The 13,127-nt window shown below is 44.7% G+C and overlaps 1 protein-coding gene across 1 annotated transcript; it reads left to right on the top strand.

Moving 5' to 3' along the window:
• The first annotated feature begins 1,986 nt into the window (after positions 1 to 1,986).
• LOC143103316 (uncharacterized) lies at positions 1,987 to 12,460 on the top strand. Its single transcript, XM_076267145.1, has 4 exons — positions 1,987 to 3,843; positions 8,669 to 9,025; positions 11,181 to 11,483; positions 11,894 to 12,460. Exons 1-4 carry the CDS (start codon positions 3,492 to 3,494, stop codon positions 12,415 to 12,417), a joined length of 1,536 nt encoding a protein of 511 aa, XP_076123260.1. The 5' UTR covers positions 1,987 to 3,491; the 3' UTR covers positions 12,418 to 12,460.
• Positions 12,461 to 13,127: the final 667 nt, after the last annotated feature.

The following is a 13,127-nucleotide window of genomic DNA, read 5'->3' as shown; positions in this document are numbered from 1 at the left end:
GTTTTTTTTAGATGAATAAATAACGCAACAAAAACTACACAGTAAAGAATACGCAGCCCAGTTATTCCAATTAGATCATCCCTCGTTGGGATTACTGGAATATAGACTATCTCAGAAATTACAGGGGGTGGGAGGGGCAAACATCAGTGACATAGGCAGACTAGCGTATAGTTGCGGTTAAGTGCCTTGCTAGATAAGGGCTCTGTCGAGAGCATATGGAACACAAGGAGCCAGTCTTTAGAAACTTGGCAAGTGGCCAACCCGCCCCTTGTCTCTGTGTGTGCATCAGACTAAAAAACAAATCTCCTTCAGCTCAGCCGGTACAGCGGGCTATGTGTGCATCAGACTAAAAAACAAATCTCCTTCAGCTCGGCCGGGACAGCGAGCTGAGGCCCTCGGTGACAAAGGAGCAGCCACGGCACCCATCATGAACTGAGGGGGCGTAGGGGGGGCAGGGGGGCTTGGGTGCGCAGGGGGGGATGGGGGCATTTGATGCAAGCTTGACTGAGTTTGAAAAGAGGTGTTGGGTAGACGCTAGCATTGCACTCGATCCAATCAGACAAACCTTTGAACAGATTCATGATGAACAGTCAGCTTGTCACCCTTGTTTTGTCAGCCCTTTGTCTCATTTTACACCTTTACACTCGTTTGCGCCTTTTCACCAGGTCGAGTGCAATTTGCCCAAATATTGACACAGCTTTCTTTTACAACAGGAAGCATTAACATTTGTCACAACGTACTTAAATTCCCTCTAACTTTTCCCCAAACCATGGAACAGCCGTGCAATCTGTATTAAAGGTCTCTAATTTTGGAAACATGCCTCCTTAGTGATTATTTGGGAGTCAACCCCTTAATTATCATGGAATCCATGGACAAAGATCTACTTACTGGCACTTTAAGACATTGCCTATAAAATTAAAGGCGTGTTTCACTGTGTGTTGCAGTAATTGTAGCTAGCAGTGTGAAGTCTGATACAAGTGCCCTGGCCTGGAGCTAACCACACTGATGAGGAGCTGAGTGAAAACCCACAGCATTTCTCTTTCTCCGACTGCATTTTTATGAGCCTCATTGTTCTGTTTCAAAAATGTTAATGCATTTCTCCACAAAATCTGGAACAAAAAATCTAGATATAGCCTACGGAGTGCACAGGAACTTTATTCACAGTACTTTCAGAATGACATGTGTAGGTTTTGACATTTGTTTTTCTCTTGTAAACAAATATATATTAAAATAGCACCATCCAAAAATATTTGTAAACAGAATTTCAAGTTGTTGTACAGTGGCCTGGTGTGTAAGACTCCTTCCTGGAAGGCAGTAGACTAGGGCATCTGGCCTTGATGAAGGCTAGAGCTGCTGAATCCACCCTGGCCTGCTGGTGTCTGGGTATGCAACGGGCAGGCATGCTGTAAAATGGGCAAAACCACAGGTAATCTGATCCAATGAAAAGTATTTCACAGCAACGCCTTTTTCTTATTGACCTTTCCACTGAGATGCAAAATTCAGTTTGAGGTTTGGATCAGAAGTGTTGTAGGTCACAGGCCAATAACTGATTCACTGGCAATTTTTCAATTTTGCCATTATATCATTATAAATCATTATAATTACGAGGAGTAAAATGACATCCCCTTTTTAATGTAGCTTAAACATGTATGGCCACATTGTAAAGAGGAGCCGATGAGAGTAGGCAAGAAGCCTATGACTCCTAAAAACAATTAAACTTTGAAGATTAATTATAAATATATCATGTCTGTGCTCTCGAAAAACATCTTATGCTCACCGGAGAAATATGCTACACATTCTTGTTCGTAAACAAGTTCAAATTTGTGTGGCAGGCAGCTGCGGTTTGCAAACCCTGCTCTTGTGCCAGTCGTGCTTCTGCTTACCACCATAACTTTCGCTCGAGCTAGAGCTGCCAGATTTTAGGTCAGTTTCGTTCTCTTCACTTAATCCCTCAAAGCAATTTTTTAAGACCGCCTCTTTCAGCGCAAATTAATTGAGGAAACAAAAGCTTGTCACTTCGTATTATGTGGCAGTGATTCGAGCACGCGTGTCGTGGCAACAACTGATGTAACTGTAACCGTGCACGCATCCCCCTCTTATATAACAGACATGAATTAGGACAGAGCCAGTGTGCATTCCATGCAAAACCACATGCACTGCAGTGCAGACATCTTTTTGGGAACATAGTCACAGATAATCTCGCAGCGAGCTCATAATCATAGTGCCACAGAACAAAGACAGTTGGGTGCCATGATCTCAACCCCGCTTTCCGGTTAGTTAGTGTTGAGAACACTGCTTTTACCGTACACGAGTTTCAAGCGCGCACAAAATATTGGTGATTTGGGAGGGGGAGTGTCCCTTTAGCCATGATCAAGCCGTGTGAGAACAAGCGTATTTCTTTTGGGAAATTATTTAAGTTAATATTGTAAACAATCATATGCTTCTGCTATATCCGTGATCAAATACTAGTAGCCGTTGCTGTGAAGAGTCGGGAAAATGTACAGTCTGGCAGTCTTCAGTCGGTAACGCGTTGCAGTCTAATTTTACCACCCCTCGCCTCCATGAGCTACACACACGCTCACCTACATTAGGCTTAACATTACTTTAGTTACTCAACAATTACATAACACGCGCCTTCTGTTGATCGGAAAATAGTTACGTCGAATTACACAATCCATGTGACAGCAGCAGCAGCACACGCTTGTTTTACACTGTGTTTTAGTCTGGTTACTTTATTAATTGCGATTTGTACCAGAGATCAGGCATTATTTGGCCGTTACGCGCTGGGACCCGAGGAAAGAGTAGAAGCATGATACGTTTATTTTAAGTTTCTCCAAAATGCAAAGGTTTTCTGAAATGTTATGAACAGCCTGTGTGGTATCTTATTACGATTCAGATTAGGCTGTGTTTTATAGGTTTTAAAATTGACATTGACGGTGACATAGGAAAACAAAACAAATATTAATTAAATTAATGATGGAAGTTGGTTTAGGGTAACATAGGCCTATTGAACTTGACGCACAAACTAGCAATAATGAAAATAGGCTATTATTATGTAATAATAGATAATATTATGATTAGGCATTGACTATGCATTACACAACATAGATTTCACACCATGGCATTTCATTTTGATTTAGTAATAGGCCTACCTGGTCGAATTAATTGGTTCTCGCACTCAAATATTTTAGCCTACTCCCAAATCTGAATAAAAACTATTCATGGTTAGGGAAAGTTCTCTGTTGGAGCAAAATGGCGTACAACTACTAGTGGCCCATGCTGCAGAAACCTTGAAATTAGTAGATGGCAGGAATAGCGTTGCGTCTTCACAAGGGGGAGTACGGTAGCATCCAAGGGGTGTACATATGATGCGTTGAAAGAGGAGGTAGTTCTTCATTTCAATCAGTTGTGTGTTGAGTTCTGTCTATTTTTCATTTTTTTTCGGGGAGAGGGGGGAAGAATGAAAGTGGTCTTCCAACAAAGCGGACATCATGAACGGCGCACTGTATATTTCGTTTTTTCAAGGCCAGCTCGAATCGGCGCTTGAGCAGGTAGTGCAACTCGCTGTTCAGGAAATAACCAAGACTGTTGGTGCCACCTTGAATTCTATGTTGCTGGAAACAACTGCCAAGGACCAAGAAAACCAACGACTGAGGTTGAAGCTCCAGACTTCAGAGTTTGAATATAATAGAGGACATGGCAAAACGGCCACTTGCAAAGGCGGGAGAGAAACGAATGCGGCCAGCGAAGAAACAAAGCCGGAGCAACACACCCCCAGCCAGAATCGAGAGCGCAACATACAGGGAGACACACTCAGGATTGAGCAGAAAGGGCGAGCTGTGGGTAAGGTTATTTGCACACACTTTGTCCGAGAGCCTTCCTTTCGTGTTCAGCTCTAAAACTGCTTTCTAGCACGAAATCCAAATGTGTCAGCCACCATGGACACAGAGTAAATATGTGTAGGCTATGTCTTTGGCCAAGTGCTTCCTTCAATAAAAACAACCTCATCATTTTCTTTCGCGTAGCCTAATGATTAAGCCCAAAACAGGACAGAACACCACAACAGACGGAAGGAGGGGGAAGTTAACATAAGTATGCTTAGATAATTGCTCCCTTGTTCAATCATTAGTACTTTTTTAAACGCCATATTAAACACGGTTGAGGAATGAATGACGCATGGATTTTCTGTGCCACGCAGATACTTCATTTTATGAGTTCATGGTAAATAACGGTGCTAAGTGTTTATTACACAAGGCAACACACCCCCTTTTAACTCACCACTATTCGCTTACTATGCATTTTGTTCTCTTCCATTATATCCCAAAACAATAACTACATCAGTGTAAACTACAAAATTAGAAACACAAGTGGGCCGTGGAGTAGCTTAGGATGCCTTTTATCAAAACACTCCTCGCGCCTCGCGCAGTGCCATAGGGTGTAATGGTTTGAGGATGGAAGTAGCTATCCCTTGTATTGTCTGAGACAGCTTTCCCCACGGTCAGTGTTATGGTGTGTCGAATAGAGATGTGACCAGGGGTCACTGTGCAGTATGCAAGTAGTGTTTCAGCTAGAAGGCTGTTTATTATTGTGGCGGAAGTGTGCTCTGAACAGGGGGAAAAAATCTGAGTCAGCCTCACTTTGGTCTATATTAAACATTCTTTTGTAGTCTCTCTCTCTCTCTTTCCCTCTGCCTCCCTCCCTCACACACACTCACAGAGGGTTACACTCACATTAAGGCATCATGCATGCACACAGGCAGACACACACACACACACACACACACTGCAGTGCAGTGCAGTGCAGTGCAGAGCAGATTATGGGGCATGTTGTGACTGTTATCAGTGGTGGGTCGGGGCTGTGACGCCATTGTTGTTGAGTGTCTCCTAAGCGCTGCCTCTCACGCTGTGGTAACAGTAGCCAAGGAAAGGGTGGCTTTCCCCCCAATAATCAGCCAATGAGACTAGCTCGACCAAGCCACACCTACCCCATCCATGCGGACATTATCTGCCGAAAAAGGGTAGGGTGGGGAAGAGATGCGAAGGGGGTGGGGTGGGGGGGGGGGGTGGCACCTTCTGGGTCCATAAACGTCATTGTCCTCACTGTCCGACCGAGAAACAAAGCACCACGCACAAAAGTTTCTCCGTGCTCGAGCGTGGACAAGAGAGAGCTCCTGGGTGTAAAGGTTTAATTAAAGCCTTAGATGGTTCCCACACTTATTGTGGAGATAAGTGGCATCCATTTTGGGTTCCGCTCGGCATTCTGGGAGTGGCTGTTTTTGATCATGGCTGTCCATCCTGTGTAATACAGACAACCTTCTATTCTGCCCCTTTGTAAATCTGGAAGACAACATTCAGGAAATAGCAGTGCATGGCCCAGCAAAGCCTCGCCAGTTCCCAGAGGTTTTTGATTATCAGTCACCCCCACGACAAACCCTCAGCAGCCCCATAATTACAGCCTATTTCCTTTGAGCCTCAGAACCAGGAAGGAGTTAAATACCCTCAAACAATAATTTCATGTGTTGTTTTTCAGATTATTGCGCCAGTCTTGAAATAATCTTCACTCGATGCCAACGTTGTTTTTGGTGCAGTTTGAATAGTGTGGGGCATGGCAGTTGAGAGAGAGAGAGAGGGAGAGAGAGAGATAGATAGACACACACACACACACACGTAGGCACACACATCCCATGCAAAGACTTGTTCAGGGTGGCAGTGATCTGTCAATAATCCGATCGGGCAAGTATGCAGATAGTCTAAGCCACCTTGGCACGATTGCATCAGAGCCGTGGTTTTTGAGTGCTAGAAGAGGAAGGCTCTGTTTGGCAGGCCTGGAGCCCATCCGTGCCAGTCTGCTCTGGCTGTCACGAACATTGCAAACTCAGAAGGAAGTAGCTGAATCTCTTGCTATGAAACGCATCCAAACAACAATCAGATGGAAAAAAAAAGTTTGTGGCGAAAGAAAAACAAATTAATTTAAATTCTTATGTGCATTTCTCCCTGCAACACTACAATCAGTGTGCTGTTTGTTTTATGAGGTCAGCTTGCACATGGTAAAAAAAAAAGGTGTTGCATCTAACAGGTTTTAAAATGTACATTCCATTTGTTTCCCCTTAACAACATCACCAACGTGCTGTGTCCAGGCGGAGAGAGAGAGAGAGAGAGAAAATGTGATAGAACACTGAAATGAGGTCCGTGATAATGTCCTATAATTTTGCCCAGGGTTCCATTTAACATTTCAGAGGGGGACTAGAGGACCGAATCCTCCTGTGAGTCTCTCTCAAGTAACTGGTTTGGGACGTGCGCCCATGCACAGATGTGTCCCATGATTCCTTCTCCTCTCTAACTGTGCCGTGCGTCTCACTCCGCTGTAGGTGGTCAACGCACTGCAGTATGGAATAAAGCTGACCAGTACTGCTGTGTGAGATCTCTCAAGGCCAAGACCCACGTGTCCTGTTAATGGTGACCTCAGGAGGATTTCTGAACTGCTAGTTTAATGTCGTGGCAGATGCACTCGTAGCCAGCCGATGGGGTTCTAACTGTGCGTGTTGTTGAGAGGAACTGCTACTTGTTTGCGGAGTCTTGAGCGTGACATACCCTGATCGAATGTGAGTTTGTGTGAAGGGAGGGTGATGTGGACTTAAAACAATATCACAATGTGGCATGGTGTTTTGCATGAATGATGATTGAATGATATGAAAATGCAAACACAAATATCATACCATGCCAAGTATTATATCCTGGATGATGCAATGTGGCACTAGATGGTGCATCATGGATAATGTTACATCAGAGACTGAACAAACAGGCAGTACACCACTAGACCAGGGGTCTCCAACCTTTTTGGGAATGAGGGCTACCTGAAGGACCTGAAATCATATGGAGGGCTACTCATTTGAAACAAACAGACCCTCACCCCTTTTTGCAAGGGTAATCCTCCTGAATAATAGGCCTATGTGATTTTTACATTTAAATTATCAATATTATGCAGGCCTATAAGCCTTTATATATTAAGCAACTTTATTCTTCAATACTTCAATATTAATATGCGGCACTACCAACATTTTAAAGTTTCCATGGGGAATCTAATCTATTTTCTTAAACGAAAAAAGCAATCTTTTTGTGCAATTAATAATTTAGGTTAACATTTTTAGCATTACCTACCATTAAGAATTCAGAGGCTGTTTAAGTTCTGATTTCAGTGGAGAATTCGGTTGTAACATTTCAGTAGCAATCACCAACACCACCCTAACTTATGAAGACGCCTTTTATAGTTATTGCACATCTGAAATTTCTCGATGATCTGACAAAAAAGGTTTTGTGTTTGTGTTTGCATGGTAACGCTATTGCTACGCCAGTAAGCTACGGAGGAGAAGGGGCCCATGGGTTCAGTCCTTGAGCAATTATGCACGAACCGTATGGGACGAACACGGAATAGCCACAGAGCTTTTGCAAAGATATGCTTCCATTGGCTACACCAGACAAGTTTTTTTTCTCTTTTACTGTCTGTGTGTGCGAGCAGCGTGTAGGCGCCCCGCTTCCTTTGTTGTTTATAGATTGAATGGCGAAAGGGAATCGGAGCCAAAGGCTAAAATTTAACCCAGCTACAATTAGTAAGGTATCGCCAATATCAAGTTAATGTTACAGATGTACAGGTCTACAATTAAGTATCTATTAAAAATGTCACAGTGGAGGATGTTTTCGAGCGTGATCTGCTGGTGACTTTAGAAAGTGTGCTGCGGGCACCTCATAGGCGTCCCGCGGGCTACCTGGTGCTTGCAGGCACCGTGTTGGAGACCCCTGCGCTAGACCGTATGGCACAAGACAGTATATCATGCACAATACCACGTGGCACTACTACATCATGGAAGATCTGAAATGAGACTAGGCTGTACGTCTTAAACAACACAGTATGGCACTATACTGTTAATCTGGTCACTTCAGTTTTCTGGCCTACTTTGCACGTGAGTGTTTTGCTACACAAAGGGCCCTCAATTTTGGGCTAGTGACCCCTTACAACTTCCCAAGATCGCTCTCATAATTGTAACATGTAAGGATGTGTTGACAGCCCCTTGCATTTCTACATGCCATTGGAACTGGAGGCCCTAAACATTTCTAAATCGTTTCATCCTTAATACTTAATACTGTCTCTATTGTGCAGTTTTTTTATATTTATATACTTATATTACTTAAGTGCATGTTGTGTGATGTCTGTTTACTATTGAGACCTTGAATTTCCCCTTAGGGATCAATAAAGTATCTATCTATCTCTCTACTTTAGAGCTGTTTCATATAGATAAATAGGCAAAAAGAAATGTAATAACCACTGTGATAATATTCCATATGAGGTCACATCCATTTGTTGACATACATGTGCCCCTTGCATACTACACACGTTCATAGTCAGTATCCCAGTATCCATCCTGAGGCTGTACAGATGCATAGTTTAGTATGAGGTGGAAGCATTGAAGGTTTATTTGAACTGTTGAAGTTATGCATGTGATGCAAGTTCCCTGAGACAGGAAGGGGGGGTGGTGTTCTGTCTAGCTAGCAAGAAGAAGATTAGCCCCGCGTTCTTCCAGTGCAACTTTTGTGGAACATTGCATGAATGTTTACTGTGAGAATCTTGAAAGTTTTAAACGTTATGCATCTCATTTTTTTTCTCCGTCCTGCAGGTCAGCTGAAAGTCGTGATGGAGCAGGTGTTGGAGTTTGCTGTGACGGAGCTGACGAAGATCGTGGAGGACAGCTTTGACGACCTGCTTCTCGAACTTACCAAGGTGGACCACGAGAACGTGGCCTTGAATGACCGGCTGCGGGCAGGCAAGAAACGGCAGGAGAGTGGCAACGGTGGCAAAAGTGACGCCATGCCAGACGTGCTGCACGGGGTCGCCACGATGAAGAAGGAGGCGGACAACGACTCGGACTCGCCCGGAAGCTCGGAGGGCACGCGGTTGGAACCACCCAGGGGCCGAGAACGGGCCGCCAAAGTCACCCGGGCAAAGCAACAGACTTCGAACGAAAGCACAAATGGTGGGTGATGTGCTCCTGGCACGTTGGCGCTCCGGCTCATGTGGTAAATGAATACGCTGGTGAACAGGAAGCACCACTCACTTCCTGATGCCTGAAGCGCTTAGGAATTTAGACTTCTATATATGTGTGTGTATGCCTGTGTGTGTACAAACTAGCCTCTCTCTCTCTCACACATACACACACGCACACACACACACACACACACACACACACACACACACATACACACATACACACATAGCGCGGACCCAAACCTGGGTCCTTGTGGGAACCGGGCCTGTGTATGGTTTGGGCTGCGCATGTCACCATCCATGTGCATGTGTGCTGGGTGTGACTCCAGTGTAATTTGCCTATGTGCTATTTACACAACACTGTACCGGTTACTCTGCCTGTACATAAACATACATGTGACCGCCAACCGTAGCTTCCACTGTTTGGTTACTTGAGCGCACTACAGGCATGCCATGTGATAGTAGTCGATATGACGGCGTTAACCTTTGGGCTACACTGATAGTAGGCGAGTTGCATGGAGAGACTAGCTACCTGTTATCCTACTGGTTGTTTCCATTTCAGTACACATGCACATGATGATTGGGATTGCTTACCTGGTTTGAATGGCCGTTCTCTATCAGAAGGCTTTGTCTACTTATTTGCCTACAGTACTGCGTTGTTGTAAGAAGCAGCAGTCCATGGCCTGTATCACAAGTTTGATGATGTGAGCGCTTATGAACACAGGATTTCCGTAAGAGAGGGGCTGAGGTGAACTGATGCACTTCCCTGGCTGATGTATGGGTTTCTGTGTGTGTCCGTATACCACTGTACATTGCGGAGGAAGAAATCAGAAAATCTAATCAAGCACAGAGTTTCTGCATCGTCTTACAAGTCAGAAATGTAATAATATTTAAGTAAAAAGTCTGAAATACATAACAATAATACACACCATACTGGCAAAAAAAAAGTTACGGAACAAAAAAGTGTTATCTAAACTTTTATACAAGCTACAAAGTTTTTATCAGCTAGCTACACATACATGTTGTTATTTTGTTATTGCTACTGTGATATACTGTATCTGTACCATTGAGAGAGAAAGAACTACAAGGTCATACAACTTCAATCTATGCTGCTTAAATTTCATTCATAAAACTCTTAAAAATGGTCTCAAAAAATTGATCTTGCTGAAACCTGCAGAAACCCTGTAAGCAATACGAGTTGTATTGCGGCCTGTAGGCTGAATTGGCCCTTAGTACTCTTGTCTTGGCCATGTGTGGCAGGAGAGCGTCGGTGAGGAACAGCCCTTTGTTGCCCTGAAATGTTTAGGTAGTTTAAAGTTAACCATTAACTATGGTCTCACCATATAGCTGACCTAGTTGAAGTTCTGCAAAAAAAAATGTCTTGTGTCCTGTACGTCGTCATGCAAAATGTCTCGTAGTCGTTGTCTTTTGTTTGGTTACTGCGGAACCAAAGCCACCTGCCTCATTTGTTTTTTCCCTCCTGCGAAGCGCCTGTTCCAGAAAAATAACACGAACGAACTGGCTTTGGCACTCCTTTGCCTTTGTGGTGTCATATCTCATAGATATGTTACCTAAAGCCAGTGTGACTCAAGGAGTCTGTGGCGTACAGACAGTGTATACTATACTGTCTGGCCTATGTTCTTTATGTTGTGTTTGTGTGGGGGGGGATTTTCATGCCGAAGGTCATGTTTAAAAAAAAAAAAAAAATGTACTCAGCATTTCATTTCTGTGGAGGAGGAGGCTGGAGTGTAGAAAAGGGAACTGACGCAGAGGACTAACTGAACACCTCGTGTTTAAACCTGTCTGAGACCCACGTTGACGGCTGAACCAGTGTGCCGTTTCAGTTGTAGCTTAGGATACAATAAAGCATTCACAGCATGCAGCCAAAGAGCTATGTGCAGTGTTTCCCACAGAATTGAAGAATTGAATTCCATTTGTGGTTGTAGGATTGCAGAATTAACTTGAAAGCAACAGTTTTTAACAAATTTGTGTAGTGTGGTTATGATTCTAACCAGATGTAAGCACAATTTAGTACAACCAGGGAAATAGTTGTGTGGTGGTCAATGTTGATATTGTGGTGGGTTGCCACAAATAAGTCAATGTATGGGAAACACTGACGTGACGTCTCTGTGTTGTTTGTCCAGCGGACACGGACAAGCAGAAGGTGTTGGCCGTGGCGCAGGACTGGGTACCCATCCTGGACAAGGTCTTTGGCCAGAAGTGGTGCAGCGACGCGTGGCACCTCAAGGAGGCGGTGAAGGCCGAGGGCAGTGCAGGGCTTGCGCTCAACCTCGGCCAGGTCCAGGGTCAGATGTCCCAAATGGACGCTCTTATCCGCGAGGCACTGGAGCCCAGTATGGGTCAGTCCCAGTGGCTGCAGCCGGAGGACCACGAGGTCCTGTCCCCACGCTCAGAACCGCAGGGAGTTGCGGTGGTCAGTCCCACAGGTGAGTAGGACCAAGGACAGCTGATGTTTATGGTTTCCCTCGGGCTGTTTTGGAGCAGCTATTTTTTGGCAGGGTTGTGTGCTGTTAGGCAAAACGTTTGGCCACATGACGTGGCTGTGAATGTGTGACTGCCTGTGACTGACACAACATGTTTGACTGGATGGGTCACTGCATGTACCTCCGTAACATTTGATACGTGTCAGTGATTACTGTCTTAAAATGTTGACTCAGCATTCCCCACCTCCTCCTTTCTTTCTTTCTTTCTGTCTTTCTTTCCTTCCTTCCCCCTCTCCTTTCTTTCTTTCTTTCTTTTTTCATTCTTTCTTTCATTCTTTCTTTATTTCTTTTGTTCTTTCTTTACCCCCTCTTTCTCCTCCTTTCGTTCTTTCTTTCTCCCCCCCCCCCTCCAGATGGCGTTCCTGATCTCTCGTCCCCCTCCATGCTGCACAGACTGCTAACACTTCCCTCTCAGCTGCTAGAGGGCGATGAGGAGTCGATGGAGGGACTACCTGTCCTCTCGGAGGCTCCTGCCGACGACTCTTCTGAGCCCCGGCCAGCAGATACCCCTTCGGGCCAGATCACCCCACCGGTGCTGACTGTGGAAGAGGACGTGGCAGTGGCGGTGGAGGAGGAGAAGATGGAAGAGGAGGAGGAGGAGGAGGAAGAAGATGACAAAAGCTCGGACACGGACCACTGTTTCTCTCCTCGGGGAGGGTCACGGAGCTCGAGCAGGAAGTCGCACGTGTGCAAGTGCTGCGGGAGGCGTTTCAGCCGGGCGCACCTCCTCAAGGCTCACGGGCAGGTGCACGAGGCTGGCGACGCCCTCCGCTGCTCCGAGTGCGGCAGGCACTTCACGCAGCCCTCCCGCCTGCAGGCCCACATGCGCACGCACCGCGAGCAGCACCCCAGAGGCCGACGAGACCCTCAGCAATGAGGGCGAAAATGGAAAACACGGAAAAAAAAGGAAAAAATACATATAGGTGAACTTTACAGTGTTTTATTTATATATATATATATATATATATATATATATATATATATATATATATATATCTGACTTGAGTCATTGTGTGCGTCGCCACACAAGGAAAAGGAAAAGAGATGAAGGGAGGGAGAACAAGATTTCAATCCATCACTCCAATTACTAGGAACTGACTCTTGCACCTTTTTGCGACGGGAGTTCAGAACACAGCATTTTTTTCCTCTCTTCTGTTTAGGTACTCTGGATTTCGAACCAGAGCGGTGTAAGGAGTTTGATACCTGCTGTTTCTTTTTTTTCAAATGTTTTGTTTTTGTTTTTAAATGTGTTGTTTTTTATTTTTCTTTCGATCTCAGAAATTGAAGCCAGCTGAAATATCATCACTGTCACTGATTTCTAGGTGCTGACGTTACAGATTGGCAGATTGGAATGGCTGGACTAGAGAGTGGAGGGCGTGTGAAATTCATGTACATATAAGCATGGGGAAAATGTTGCCTAACGTAATGTAACGATAGGCAGTGAAGTAATTTTTCTTTTTAAGGAGAGGAAGAAATGTAACCGAGAGCTTCCCCCCTGAAGCTCCCCCCACCCACCCTCAAAGAAATGAGGCACTGAGGATGTACCTGCATAGTGTATGAAATCAATAGTTGGTTTGCCTTTTGAAA

The sequence above is a fragment of the Alosa pseudoharengus genome, unplaced genomic scaffold, assembly GCF_046254945.1.
Source record: "Alosa pseudoharengus isolate Yale_2024_CS ecotype anadromous, Long Island Sound unplaced genomic scaffold, YU_APseudo_1.1 YU_APseudo_1.1_scf_4, whole genome shotgun sequence".
In the NCBI taxonomy this organism is placed as follows: Eukaryota; Metazoa; Chordata; class Actinopteri; order Clupeiformes; family Clupeidae; genus Alosa; species Alosa pseudoharengus.
Note: the sequence above shows the minus strand (reverse complement) of the source record. Positions and strands in the feature narration are given on the sequence as shown.